General features: G+C 47.3%; 1 protein-coding gene across 1 annotated transcript; it reads right to left on the bottom strand.

Annotated features, from left to right (window-relative positions):
* Positions 1-12,970: 12,970 nt before the first annotated feature.
* LOC119341288 (zinc finger protein 8-like) lies at positions 12,971-13,898 on the bottom strand. Its single transcript, XM_037613171.1, has one exon. It carries the CDS (start codon positions 13,847-13,849, stop codon positions 13,127-13,129), a length of 723 nt encoding a protein of 240 aa, XP_037469068.1. The 5' UTR covers positions 13,850-13,898; the 3' UTR covers positions 12,971-13,126.
* Positions 13,899-14,186: the final 288 nt, after the last annotated feature.

The following is a 14,186-nucleotide window of genomic DNA, read 5'->3' as shown; positions in this document are numbered from 1 at the left end:
GCCCCGATCCAGATTGGATCGAGAGGGGGAGGAGGAGTGGCGACGTGGGGGAAGTGGGGTACGGTAGTGGCTAGGGTGTCGGGGATGGGGGATATGGGGAGTGGGATGTGGGCCGGCCGGTTGCGGCCTGGTGGCCAGCTGGGCCACGGCCCAGCAAGGGGGGGGGGCTTTTATTTTCTTTTGTTGTTTTTCTTCTTCTGTTTTATTTTAGTTACACTTTATTTTTAGTTTAGTAAAATATGGCAACAGCTCCAAAAATAGTGTTTCAAAATAATCCACTATTCTAAAAGGTTTTACCTCAAAATAAAAATAGTTTAGCATTTCTTAAAATATCAAGGGCACTTACTTAATCGTTTCAACTACTGTTTTAACCATTTTAGAGTAGTAAAACATTTTACAAAAGTGAGGTTTCTTCACCACAATTACCTTTGCATTCTTTTGTACAACTCGAACAATTTAGTTTTAAAGTTTGAAAACTTTTGTTGTTTGCCTGATTTTTAATTTGAATCTGAATCGGTTTCGAACTAGCACGAGATTAGCAACTGTAACTGTGGTGACGTGGCATCATTAATGTGGGATTACTGTAGCTAATTATCCGGGCGTCACAATTCTCCTCCACTACAAGAAATCTCGTCCCGAGATTTAAGCGGTGGGGTAAGGGGGGAAGGTGTTGGTAGTGAAAAACCTAACGAGTCTTCTCGGTCTTGGCTGCCCTTTCAAAGAGGTTGATCCCTTTCGTTGATGTATTCATTTCTCTGCTTCAAGTCACCATGATCAATTTGTCATCCTTTCTTCGGGATCTCCATCGTCCTACGAACGCGACCAAGGGGAAAAACTCTGGAAGAACGCATCTCCACAAAGTTGGGCATCTGACGATGAACTCAATGGGAAATACACAAGGTACCCCACGAGTTGTATTTCAGTGAATTCGTTGAGTGCAATATACGATGGTACCAAAGTTTCAAACGGGTAGGCAATCATTCGATGACTAGACAGAAGCTCGAATGGGGGCTTGAACAACGAGAATAACATGGTGTTTGATTCCAGGATGAATAATGGTATAGCATTCAGCTCGTGAATCACATACGAAGCCAGGTGCAAAGGATTCATTAGAATCCGGGTTATAAAGAAGAGTCAGGTTTCGATCCAGTGGACCTGTGGGTTATGGACCCACCATGTGGGTTAACAGTAGGCGTGGTGACATCTTGCGTGATCATGTAAGCAAGGCATGTGAGAGGATAGCCTGTCAATTATGTCGGCAACAACATCGGTACCAAGGGCGAGGGACGAAGAGAACCATTTCCTGTTCGTTGAACGAGACAGACCAATAGGCAAAGTTCTCGTCTATCGGTGGCTACCGGAATGTCATCAACAATAGTAACAGGGTTACACCAGACAAGATGGTACACCGAGGAGTTTACATAAGCAGGGAAATATTACTCTCTTATATAGATCACAAGAAGGTTTAAACAAAACAATGGAAAGGAAAATGTGTTTAAACACATATTTCAGGGGTATATCCTTCCCAAGGACAAGTAGTGTATGATATCCATGACAGGAAATAATGTAGAAAACCCTTTAGGTAAGGGGAGAGAAATTTCATGACATTACCCATACAACGGTGTTTGGATAATTGATAAAGAATCATTTAGCATTGGGCTTGAAATGTTCTTGTTGAATATCGGAGTATCACAAACATGCTTCGAGATAGCATTGACATGGTCTTCAAGCAAAGGTCGGACTTGGATATACAAAGATTCATCAGGAACAACTTATAGAATAAGTCTCACAATTTCCTCATGGAAGAATGGTTAACCTTGCTAAGAAGGGAACTATAACAATAGGTCCTACGGCCAGGTGCACTGGGCATGACATCATCTTATCGGGTCATATAAAAGACCAATGTTATAACTCTTGGAAATATATTCTAACCATCATATCTGACCGAGATTCAGATTCGATTGGCGTCAGGATACCTCGGGCTCAAGATGCTTGAGAAGAAAAGGTGCAACACCAACTGACGAGATGACAATGTAAGATTCTCGGGAAATGACTATGGAAGTGAGTTCGAAGACAAGGATTCATCATCATTAAACCAAGGAGAGGATGAGGGGGTGGCTGATGGAATCAGCGACAATTTATCGAGATTAACAAAAGATGGATTTCCACAATTATGTGAACAAGGAGATAACATTTGTCAGATCAAATGGTATAATGATGTATGCTCGAGGAAAACATACACAATTAAACATTGGTTGAAAGGTGCACCCGAATATGGGCTGGGTTGCACGACCAACCTCGGAATGGTGATTCAATAATCAATAGTCTAAGAATGAACGGGCAACCATTAACTTCAAAGCAAGAGGGTTGCTAGAAGGGCAGAATCCAAACAACACCGTTCACTTGTTGGAAGCAACACGGGGACCAAGAAAGAATGGTGATGGTGAGAAGTGTCACTATACCAAGAATTCTTAAGAGGTGGAGTAATCCTCATGACATTCTTGATATAAAAGATGGTAATACTCCAAGGTAAAGAAGAAGAAATGCTAGATAGCAAGGAACTCAATGTATAACACAGAACACAAACAAGTTTGTGTTGGAGGGAAGGCAATAATGTGGTCGATGACAACACAAATCATCGAGGGCAAGGATGGTATTTCTCATCATGAATTCAATTGATATCCTGGAAGAGCTCAGAATGTTGATGATGATCATGACACAATTATCGAGAGGTTTCATGAGGATATAATCGCTCATCGATGACATCAATCAAAAGGAAGGATGGAGCAAAAAGTTATTGAAACCACGGATACGACACAAACTCGGAATCAAGCTTGTTGTTTGAGGTGAACGGTTAGACAAGGAAGATCGACGTAAGCTTAGCTCATCATCGAAAGTTGTGCTCTGGGAATAAGGACCAGGTAGCACAGTTTAAGCTTTAACATGATGATGATGATGTAGCCAATCAGTTGGGAATGACATCAGCGAGTACAACTCGCAGGTAATAAGGATTACAAAGAGTAGTTGAACCGTAGAACGGACTCGATTCAGTTATCGATGTTTTGAGTGACAAACAACTCAAAACCCGGAGAAAATTGGAATCATCAAGAAATAATAGTTGATGAAGAACTCACAAGAAGTTATGTAGTTCGGTGATATCCTCGAGATACCAGAGTGTAATACTCGACGACAGATCAAAGTAGAGGTTGGACCGGGGTATTGATCCACAGAAGACAAGTGCTTAAACTTGCACGAGAAATGGGATCAAAGAAGAACATACGGTCGGAAGCGCGATTGCAAAGGATCAATTCACCGATACCAAAGCATATTATATCAAGGAAATAGTTATTATTACAAGAAGCTTTCATGATAGGATCTACATCGTGTCCATGGTCATGAACACAAAGTTCAAGGTCGACCCCCACTTCTCCAATGCATGACCATCCATTCACTTTTTTTTATCGAAGTTGTAGTGTTGAAAAGTTATCTGACGAAGCGGCAGTAGTGTATAACCCGTATAATTTTCGGGTTCACATAGATCAGGGAAGGCATAGGTTCAACCCAACGGGGCTTCTTAGGAACATATACCACGAACTTTAGAAGTAAATAACACAAGCTCAAAAGTAGAGCATGGTTGTCAAAGCAGAGGATACAATTTACCAAAGGCGTTATATACCCGTGGAGAGGCTCACAAGGTTATTGAATATGAAGGACGATGTCGGATGAAATCCAACAATGGATCGGGCGATCCACAACGAAGCTGATGTGAGTATCGGTACTCAACCAGAGGAAGAAGAATGCAAGGAGATCTGATTATAGAAACATCTGACTAATTCAAAGTTCAAATGCAAAAGAATTATGATTTCCAAATCAGGGGATCAGAAGCAATGCTCTGATCAAGGATGGATAAGTTGAGTATGCTTAGGGGTACAATCGATGGCAATTTGACTGGTCGAGATCCAGCTCATGTTTAAAATGACGTCTGAGCCGAAAGGATGAATTCTAGGATCTGATTAAGGATTGCAACATTCGCAACATATTGAATCAAGGGACCCAAGATGATAAAGGCAAAGGACATCCATGAATATTGCTAGTCATTTGGAATTAACCAAAATGCAGGCAAACAAGAATTTCAAGAGCCATAGGCTAATGAGGATTCTCGAAAGATCGGATAGTATTTTGAAGAATTTTGTGAAACACATGAACAACTAGGGATGAGCGGATACTCGGTAAGAGCAAGGAATTACCCATAGGGGTATTGATGTGGCAAAGAACTGCAAGGCAGTCGGCACAAAGTATTCTTGAAACAATAGAGAGACTTTCAATGTATCTTGTAATAACAAGATCAACTGGGAAGCATTGTATGAATGGCGAGTATACGTGGTTATCCATAGGGGTTTATCGATGGAGGGGAATTGCAAAAGCGACGCCATAAAGTCTCAAGAGAACATCGGAGAGTATCTTCGGATTCTTCTAATGCAGCAGACGATCATCTGTAATAAGGGGCTCTCCGGAAGAAAGTATTATCGAGAACCTAGAGTCAGAGTTAGTATAATCGTTTAACCCGAATAGAAGAGATGTCAGAGTTCCAGAGTATAGGTTGAGGAATAAAAGATCCTACTACCACCCAATGACGACGTGTGCCCGTAAGACACACAACCATGTTAGTAAAAGCTTTGCAATGTCTAGACTCGACTTCGGCCAAGGAGTTGGAAAGGGGGATTCCTACAAGCAGTCTGCTCTGATACCAACTTGTGACACCCCCAATTCAATCGTACACTAATCATACACGCAAACGTGTACGATCAAGATTAGGGACTCACGGGAAGATATCACAACACAACTCTAAAAATAAAATAAGTCATACAAGCATCATAATACAAGCCAGGGGCCTCGAGGGCTCGAATACAAGTGCTCGATCATAGACGAGTCAGCGGAAGCAACAATATCTGAGTACAAACATAAGTTAAACAAGTTGCCATAAGATGGCTAGCACAAACTGAGATACAGATCGAAAGAGGCGCAGGCCTCCTGCCTGGGATCCTCCTAAACTACTCCTGGTCGTCGTCAGCGGCCTACACGTAGTAGTAGGCACCTCCAGTGTAGTAAGAGTCGTTGTCGACGGTGGCGTCTGGCTCCTGGGCTCCAGCATCTGGTTGCGGCAACCAGGAAGAAAGGAAAGGGGGAAAAGGGGGAGAAAGGCAACCGTGAGTACTCATCCAAAGTACTCACAAGCAAGGATTTACACTACATGTGCATGGGTATATGTGTAAAGAGGCAATATCGGTGGACTGAACTGCAGAATGCCAGAATAAGAGGGGGATAGCTAGTCCTATCGAAGACTACGCTTCTGGCAGCCTCCGTCTTGCAGCATGTAGAAGAGAGTAGATTGAAGTCCTCCAAGTAGCATCGTGTAGCATAATCCTACCCAGCGATCCTCCCCTCGTCGCCCTGTGGAAAAGCGATTACCGGGTTGTCTATGGAACTTGTCTGGGTGTGTTTTATTAAGTATCCGGTTCTAGTTGTCATAAGGTCAAGGTACATCTCCGGGTCGTCCTTTTACTGAGGGACAGGGCTATTCGAATAGATAAACTTCCCTGCAGGGGTGCACCACACAACCCAACACACTTGATCCCATTTGGCCGGACACACTTTCCTGGGTCATGCCCGGCCTCGGAAGATCAACACGTCGCAGCCCCACCTAGGCACAATAGAGAGGTCAGCACGCCGGTCTAAATCCTACGCGAGCAGGGGTCTGGGCCCATCGCCCATTGCACACCTGCACGTTGCGTACGCGGCCGGAAGCAGAACTAGCCCCCTTAATACAAGAGCAGGCTTACATTCCAATCCGGCGCGCGCCGCTCAGTCGCTGACGTCACGAAGGCTTCGGCTGATACCACGATGTCGAGTGCCCATATCTTTCCCGCGTAGTTGGTTAGTGCATATAGGCCAGTGGCCAGACTCAGATCAAATACCAAGATCTCGTTAAGCGTGTTATTATGAAGTAATCGCGGACGCCGACCAGGGCCAGGCCCACCTCTCGCCTAGGTGGTCTCAATCTGCCCTGTCGCTCCACCACAAAGTAACAGTCGGGGGCCGTCGGGAACCCAGGCCCACCTCTACCGGGATGGAGCCACCTGTCCTTCCAGCCCCCACATCGGAATCACTTGCGGGTACTCAACGAGTTGACCCAACTTTAGTCACCATCTATATAGTATGTATATATGTATAGTATATACCCGTGATCACCTCCCAAGTGATCCCGGCCCGATATTATAGCAAGGCAGACTGACAAGAATGTAGGCCCAATGATGATAAACTAGCATCCTATACTAAGCAATTAGGATTGCAGGTAAGGTATCAACAGATGTAGCAACACTGACAGGCTATGCAACAGAATAGGATTAATTGAAACAGTAACATGCTACACTACTCTAATGCAAGCAGTAGAGGGTAGAATAGGTGATATCTGGTGATCAAAGGTGGGGCGGGCTTGCCTGGTTGCTCTGGCAAGAAGGAGGGGTCGTCAACTCCGTAGTCGAACTGGGCAGCAGCATCGTCGGTCTCGTAGTCTACCGGAGAGAAGAGGGGGAAGAAACAGTAAATACAATGCAAACATGAGCATGACGATGCATGACATGACAATGAGCGGTGTTAGGTGTGCCCAATCGCGGTAGTAGGTGATACCGACGAAGGGGGGAAACATCCGGGAAAGTATTCCCGGTGTTTCGCGTTTTCGGACAGGTGAACCGGAGGTGAAATATTGCAGGTTCACTATGCTAGGGATGTGTGGCGGACGAACGGACTGCATATTTGGATTCGTCTCGTTGTTCTGAGCAACTTTCATGTACAAAGTTTTTCCATCCGAGCTACAGTTTATTTACTATTAATTTTAAAAGGTTTGATCAATTTTCTAGAATTAAAAGATTATTTTAATTCGAAATTGCATTTATGACGTCAGCATGACATTAACAGTCAACTCTGATTGTTGACTGGTCAAGCTAACACGTGGGTCCCACTAGTCATAGACCTAGGTTAACTAAACCGGGTTAATTAGACTAACTAAGTCATTAGGCTAATTTATATTAATTAGATTAGGTAAACATGATTAATTAACTTAATTAACTCATTAATTAATTAAATAATTTATCCTAACATTTTTTTATTCTTTTTATTCTCTATTTTTTTTACTAAAACGTTCCAGGGGCTGGGCCTCATTTGGCAGTGGCCCAGAGGCCTAACGGGCACTGGGCGTTAGCAGTTACGATTTGCAGGCACTAGCGGCGCCTGACCAGGCAAGGGCCGAGCGGCGCAGATGGGCGCCGGCGTCAGGCGACGACCGGGGCCGCGGCGAGGCCGGCCAGGATCGGCACCGGCGAGGCCAGTCGAGTGGCGGACTACCGCAGAGGAAGGCGGGGGTCGCGCGAGAGGGCGGTGGAGGCGGTTGCGGCCAGAGACGGCGCAGAAGTGGCATGGTAGTGAGCGCGGTTGTCCGGCGCGGTGCAGGAGCAGAATGCCGGCGCCGGAGGAAAGCAACAGCAGTGGAAGAGTGGGGCTGGCGGCAGGGGCGGAGGCACGTCGGGAGCTGCGGCGAGGCGCAGCTCGCGAGTGACCAAGCGGTGACGGCCTGCGAGGCGCGCACCGCGAGCAAGGGCGCAGCACGGGCGGGGCCGCGAGGAGGAGGCCACGGTGTGAGCGCGTGTGCGCAAGGGGGAGAGAAGGAAGGGGAGCTCACGGAGGGCCGTAGGGGCAAGGCAGCGGGGCTCGGGGAGGAGTTCGAGGATGAGCGGCGAAGAGGAAGCAGGCCGGCGGGGGCGAGGACGACGCAGTCCAACGGGAAGGCAGCATCGGCGAGGTGGCAGGCGACCCGGCGAACGGCGGCGAGGATGATCCGTTGGCGGCGGCGTCGATGTGGCGGCGGGGCGCCGGCGTGAGGCGGGCGGTCAGACGACGGTGTCAGTGGCGAGCGGCGTGCGCCCCCCGATCCAGATCGGGGGAGGAGAACCGAACGAGAGAGAGAGGGGAAGTGGGGGGTTCGCCCCGATCCAGATTGGATCGAGAGGGGGAGGAGGAGTGGCGACATGGGGGAAGTGGGGTACGGTAGTGGCTAGGGTTTCGGGGATTGGGGATATGGGGAGTGGGATGTGGGGCGGCCGGTTGCGGCGTGGTGGCCAGCTGGGCCACGGCCCAGCAAGGGGGGGGGGTTATTTTCTTTTGTTGTTGTTTTTTTCTTCTGTTTTATTTTAGTTACACTTTATTTTTAGTTTAGTAAAATATGGCAACAGCTCCAAAAATAGTGTTTCAAAATAATCCACTATTCTAAAAAGTTTTACCTCAAAATAAAAATAGTTTAGCATTTCTTAAAATATCAAGGGCACTTACTTAATCGTTTCAACTACTGTTTTAACCATTTTAGAGTAGTAAAACATTTTACAAAAGTGGGGTTTCTTCACCACAATTACCTCTGCATTCTTTTGTACAACTCGAACAATTTAGTTTTAAAGTTTGAAAACTTTTGTTGTTTGCCTGATTTTTAATTTGAATCTGAATCGGTTTCGAACTAGCACGAGATTAGCAACTGTAACTGTGGTGACGTGGCATCATTAATGTGGGATTACTGTAGCTAATTATCCGGGCGTCATAATTCTTACCTCAAAATAAAAATAGTTTAGCATTTCTTAAAATATCAAGGGCACTTACTTAATCGTTTCAACTATTGTTTTAACCATTTTAGAGTAGTAAAACATTTTACAAAAGTGGGGTTTCTTCACCACAATTACCTTTGCATTCTTTTGTACAACTCGAACAATTTAGTTTTAAAGTTTGAAAACTTTTGTTGTTTGCCTGATTTTTAATTTGAATCTGAATCGGTTTCGAACTAGCGCGAGATTAGCAACTGTAACTGTGGTGACGTGGCATCATTAATGTGGGATTACTGTAGCTAATTATCCGGGTGTCACAGATGATGCTCCAGCCGATGCTGCTTCAACGATGTTCTGTTTGTAGGTGTCGCTTTTCTTTGTTGTTGGTTCACTATAATTTTCAATCTCCGGCGGAGTAGTACGATCAATGGAAGAAGAAGACTAGTATACTTTTTTTTATGTAACTTAATTTTTACTGGTCATTCTACGTTCAGTTGTCTATCCACTATACTGGCCTTTTGTGTTACCTCGATGTTAATTAGATCTAAGATGCCCTCTGGGTGTCTTTATTAAAGAAAACACTGGAGGTTTGTTGAAATGCTGAGATGCAGCGATGGAGCTAGAGGCAACAATATCAAAAGAGTTATGAGCTTGATTGGTTTGCTACCAATCTTTGGCTAGCCGAATGTTGGCATTGCCAAATATTTGCAATACCAATACTTGCCAAATATTGATAACTTTATATGAGATAGGCAAGACAACTTGGTAACCAACCAGTTAGTAGCCAATATTTGGCATCATATTAAACATCAGTTTTGCTAGAACTCATCTAGATGACATATAATTTGGTCTCATTCACCTCTTATAGCCATTGAATGTGATGCTATAAGATGCGTATGTGCTGACGTGGGTTGTATCCGTTCTTATTTTCAAAGTGAATGAGACCAAATTATATCTCATCTAGATGAGTTCTAGGTACTCCCATTAAACATTGGCACACCAATTTTTGGCACCAAGCAAATTATGCTCGTAATTTCTAACCTTCAGTTGTCAATAATCCCAGGCTTGAGATCTTGTTGTATAAGCAGGAACTACGGCGTGTTTGGTTCACGACCTGGCTTCTATGCCTAAGAAAAAATAATGCCTGGACACAGCCTGGAATCCTGTTGTATAAGCAGGAACTACATTGTGTTTGGTTCACGACCTGGCTTCTATGCCTGCCTGGAATCTAGCAATTTTGTGCCTGCCCAAGCATAGAGTGCTTGATTGCATACCTGGCCTGAAAAGGGGTTATGGTGGGAAAAACATTGGTTCCAAACTTGGCCAACAAGGGAATATAGCTAATTAGGGCAAAGTTTTTCTCAAATGATAAGTGTCACGTGTGTGGTACGAAGCACTCTGACTCTGATGTTTTTACAAGTGAAGTGCCATTCGAAAAGAAAAAACAAACTAAAAAAAACTAAAACTTGTCATCCGGGAAGAAGTTGCCATGCTTGACAACTAAAAATACCATGCTCGTGACACTATACTTGACATGAAAAATGTTCGAAGTTGCCATGTGTTTGTGCCACACGTGGGAACTGCTCATGATCCAAGTTTTGAGGTTGCAAGGCTAGGTGAGCTTCTACTTGTGTGGACTTGAACCAAACACCCTCCACACAGTTTTCAGGCAGACTCCAGGCCAACAGACTTTTCGAACTATAGCCAAGACACTTATTTTAGAATGAAGGGAATACAATTTACTTTTGCGCTTGTGCAGAGCCAAATTTTATGTTTTGAACTCATACACCGAGCAGCACTTCTGTCTGTCAGCGAGAGTCGCGTGCGTTATTACGGGTCATGCCTCGTGATTTTCATCGAGGCTCAGGTGGCGTTTGGTTCACAGGCGAGAATACCTGGCTAAGGATATCCTCAGCCAGGTGGTTGGGGATAGTCAATTTTGGTTGTTTGGTTGTGAGGGACTGGATGAGTTGGATAGAACATATTATTTTATTTGGTAAGGACGATAGGAGAGTGGATGATATAGGGAGCAATCTACATGCCCTGTAGCTGACGCCTCGTTCCCCTGCCTGTGCAAGGCCCACGTTCCCCGCCTCCATTCCCTGTCGCCGGCGCCTCAATGATCCTCCTCCACACATCAGATCAGAGTGGAGAAGAGGGAGAGAGGAGACCAGCAGCGCTACCGCTCCCATCCAGACCCCAGCTGCCGCCGTTGCTTGTGGATGGGAGAGGTGAGAAGGTAAAGATAAGGAAGGGGAAAGGACGCAGAGTTTCTGCACCCGAGCTCAAATGAGCTCGGGCGAACAGTAAAATCGAAACTAAATTAAATTTTTTTTAAAAAAATCCATTTTTTTTGGAAGAAACATTGACAAAAGTTGTAAGTGCTTGCGAAAATTCATCATGAAATCACATTTCTAGAAGGCGTGGCAAAAAAAACAAAATCGGTACTCTGGAAATGCTACTTTCAAAAGCATTTTGGAGCACTGAATTTGTTTTTTTTGCCACGCCTAACAGGAATGTGATTTCATGATGAATTTTTGCAAGCACTTAGAACTTTTGTCAATGTTTCTTCAAAAAAAATTTAGAATTTTTAGAATTTTTTTCGATTTTCATGTTCACCTAGCTCAAATGAGCTCGGGAGCAGAAAGGTACTTTCGAAACGGAAAACGCTTCAGCGCAGGAAAAGAGGCTCGCGCGCGAGTGGCTGCCCTCGTCCGCGAGTTTTTCACGGGTATCGATAGCCAACTTTTGCACCGAATATTCGTTGAATCTGGTTATCCATCTCATCCTTCTTTCCAAACGGATAGCATCCCTCGAAAATATGGCTATCCCCAGTCAACCGAGGGATATCTTGAGAACCAAACGCCACCCAGTTCCTCCGTCCCCCGTGTACCGGTGTTCGGCGAGCTGCCGTCACCCGCCGTATGAGAGGGAGCACGTCCGATCACCAGTGCACCCTCGCGCCCACCCACGCGCTTCCCGAGGCGTTGAGACCCAGCATGCACCATGCTCCGGCGAGCCGGTGCTTCCCACATGGCCGGACACACCCGAGGACACGCATGCACATGGTCGACCGGAGCTCTCGAGGATTAATTCACTTCACGGCACACCAAACTCATCGTTCAGCCTCGCCGGTCGGTCGCTGCACGAACTCCGGTTAATCCTGCGATGCGATGCATGTCCACTGTCCAAAGTAATTATAGTACTGTACGTACGATCGATGCAGATGCGGATGCAGCTGCACCCACGCCTGCATGCCGTCCTGAACGCACGTACTCACGTACGTCCTGGCTAGCTGCAGCGCACGCGCCGGTACACCGGCCGATCGCTGCACCCATTGGTCTCTGCCTTGCACGCATGCTCCTATGCATGTACCACATATAGGTAACTCGTACGCACAGTACCAGCAAGTTCACGTTGTCAGTGTCGGCGTCGCCCGCTGGCAGCAGTATTTACTTGCTACTGCTGGGGGTCTGGTTGGGGCATGCGGTAGCGGCACGGTTTTCCAGGCAAGCCCGCGTCACCACGGCAAGTACAGCACGTACGTGGCTACTCCGGCGGTGCATGCGGCAGCAGTAGCTGTACACATGTCTTTGTTAGTGCCAGAGCCACGCCACTAAAGTCTACAGGGTCGACTGATCAAGAGCTAAGTTTTCTCGTCGGAGGTTTCATGATACGGATGATACCCCAGCACGCACGTCGCCTTCCTTTCGGCCGATCGAGCTCGCCGTCTGGACTCTGGAATGAAATGATTGATCGATGGATGCATACGGGAGGTTTTGAGGCTGTTTGGATGGAGATCTGAGGTTCATGCCCGGTGAAAATCGATGCCGGTAGGGGCGACGACTTCACACCTCACAACGACGGGAACCCAGCCGGCCAGGCAGTTCCTCTGTCACTTGATCAGTGCTATGACAATCGCGTATGAATGCTGAACGCGCTTCCGTTTGACGACTAGGCCGGCTCTAAACTTTTTCCAACAGGTGAGAACTCTGAATAAGGTCTTTAATGAGAGGATATTAGCAGTGATGGAAGAGCTGTCATTGGTTGACTCAGAAATTCCAAGTCGACTGAATCATAGTCACTGTCTTGACTAATACCGTTTTCAATTGCATAATCATGATTGTACTATCATTTTGGGCTTTTTCTTCTGATAAAAATGCCCACTCAAGAAAAGAAAAAAGTCATGCAAAACTTTTGTGAAGTTTGAAACTAAGAATTCATCTAGAACTAGACTTGCTAACGCCTAACGGAGTCGTAGGCACTGAATCGCTCATGACCAAGCTAAACAAAATGGAGAGAAGTAGTAGGAGTACACATTATTCAAATTAAATGCATGCCAACTTAATATGCATTCTAATTTTAAAAACAAATGAACGCCCTCGGTTACAGATGGTAACAGTAATTATATAAGACTAAACATGGTGATTGACCTGAACAATTCCGGTAAAGATAACACCTAGATCGACAGTAATTGCAACGAACTACAGACAGAGGTCCAAGCTTACAACGCCCTCCTTCTGCCCCATCATTTCGGACCTACCGATCTCCGTGGGCGACCCGCCGGTGAGGCACGACGGCAGCGTCGCCACCACGCTCATCACCGCATTGTGCCCACCCTTACCAGGCACCTCTCCGGTGCCAGCAACGGCCGCCGTCGCTTCATCGTGCCGGCCGGCGGCACCAAAAGCATCAGCACCCACTGGCGTCGGCCTCCACACCATCCCCGGCACGGTCATGCCGCCGTATGCCGCGGACCGCGCCACGCTGCCGTACATCCCCGGCCACACCGGGTACTGCGGCGGCGGCATCGGAGCGGCCTGGTGGTGGCCATAGCCGCCGAACAGGGCACCGTAGACGTGCGCGCCGGCCGGGAGGTAGGCGGCGGCGAGGGAGGCCTCGAGGTGCGCCCGGCGCGCGTGCTGCCGCTCCCGCTTGTGCGCGTTCTGGTGTCCTCCCAGCGCCTGCGACGTCGGGAAGTTGCGGCAGCAGTAGTGGCACTCGAACTTGCGGGTCTCCCCCTCCCCGGCCGCCGCCGCGGCGTCCGCCTTGGGCAGCTGGTCGCCGGCAGCGACGGCGTCGTTGGAGAAGTCGCAGCCGAAGAGGCGGATGGTGGAGTCGGCCGGCTGCTGGGCGGCGACTCGGACGAGCGGGAGCTGGGAGAACGAGTCGGCTCCCCCGAGCACGGTGCCATGCGGGGCGGCCATGGCGGATGCCTGGCAAGCTAGCTAGCTTCCTCAACAGTGACCGACGTTGAGCTTGTGACTTTGTGTGCAGGAAGCGGGCAAGGGGGCAGCGTGGTTTTATGGTGAGACGACGACATAGGCAGACGGCCGGGCGTCTGCAGGCCGGCCGGGCGGAGGGGACAGGCCGGGGGACCGAAGTACGTAGGAGCCGGGGCCCTCATTGAAAGCTAACCATCTCGTCACCCTCCAAGTACACGCACAGAAACCGATCGGCAGTGTACCGCAGCTGCCCGCCTGGCCCTGCGCACGTACATGCATGCATGCATGCATGGCCAATAAGACTATATGCTCCATCACC

The sequence above is a fragment of the Triticum dicoccoides genome, chromosome 7B, assembly GCF_002162155.2.
Source record: "Triticum dicoccoides isolate Atlit2015 ecotype Zavitan chromosome 7B, WEW_v2.0, whole genome shotgun sequence".
Lineage (NCBI taxonomy): Eukaryota > Viridiplantae > Streptophyta > Magnoliopsida > Poales > Poaceae > Triticum > Triticum dicoccoides.
The sequence above is the reverse complement of the archived record's forward strand: the minus strand, read 5'-3'. Positions and strand labels throughout refer to the sequence as shown.

Bases quoted from the DNA above. Each gene is read 5' to 3' on its own strand.
- LOC119341288 (XM_037613171.1), bottom strand. From the start codon at position 13,849: ATGGCCGCCCCGCATGGCACCGTGCTCGGGGGAGCCGACTCGTTCTCC.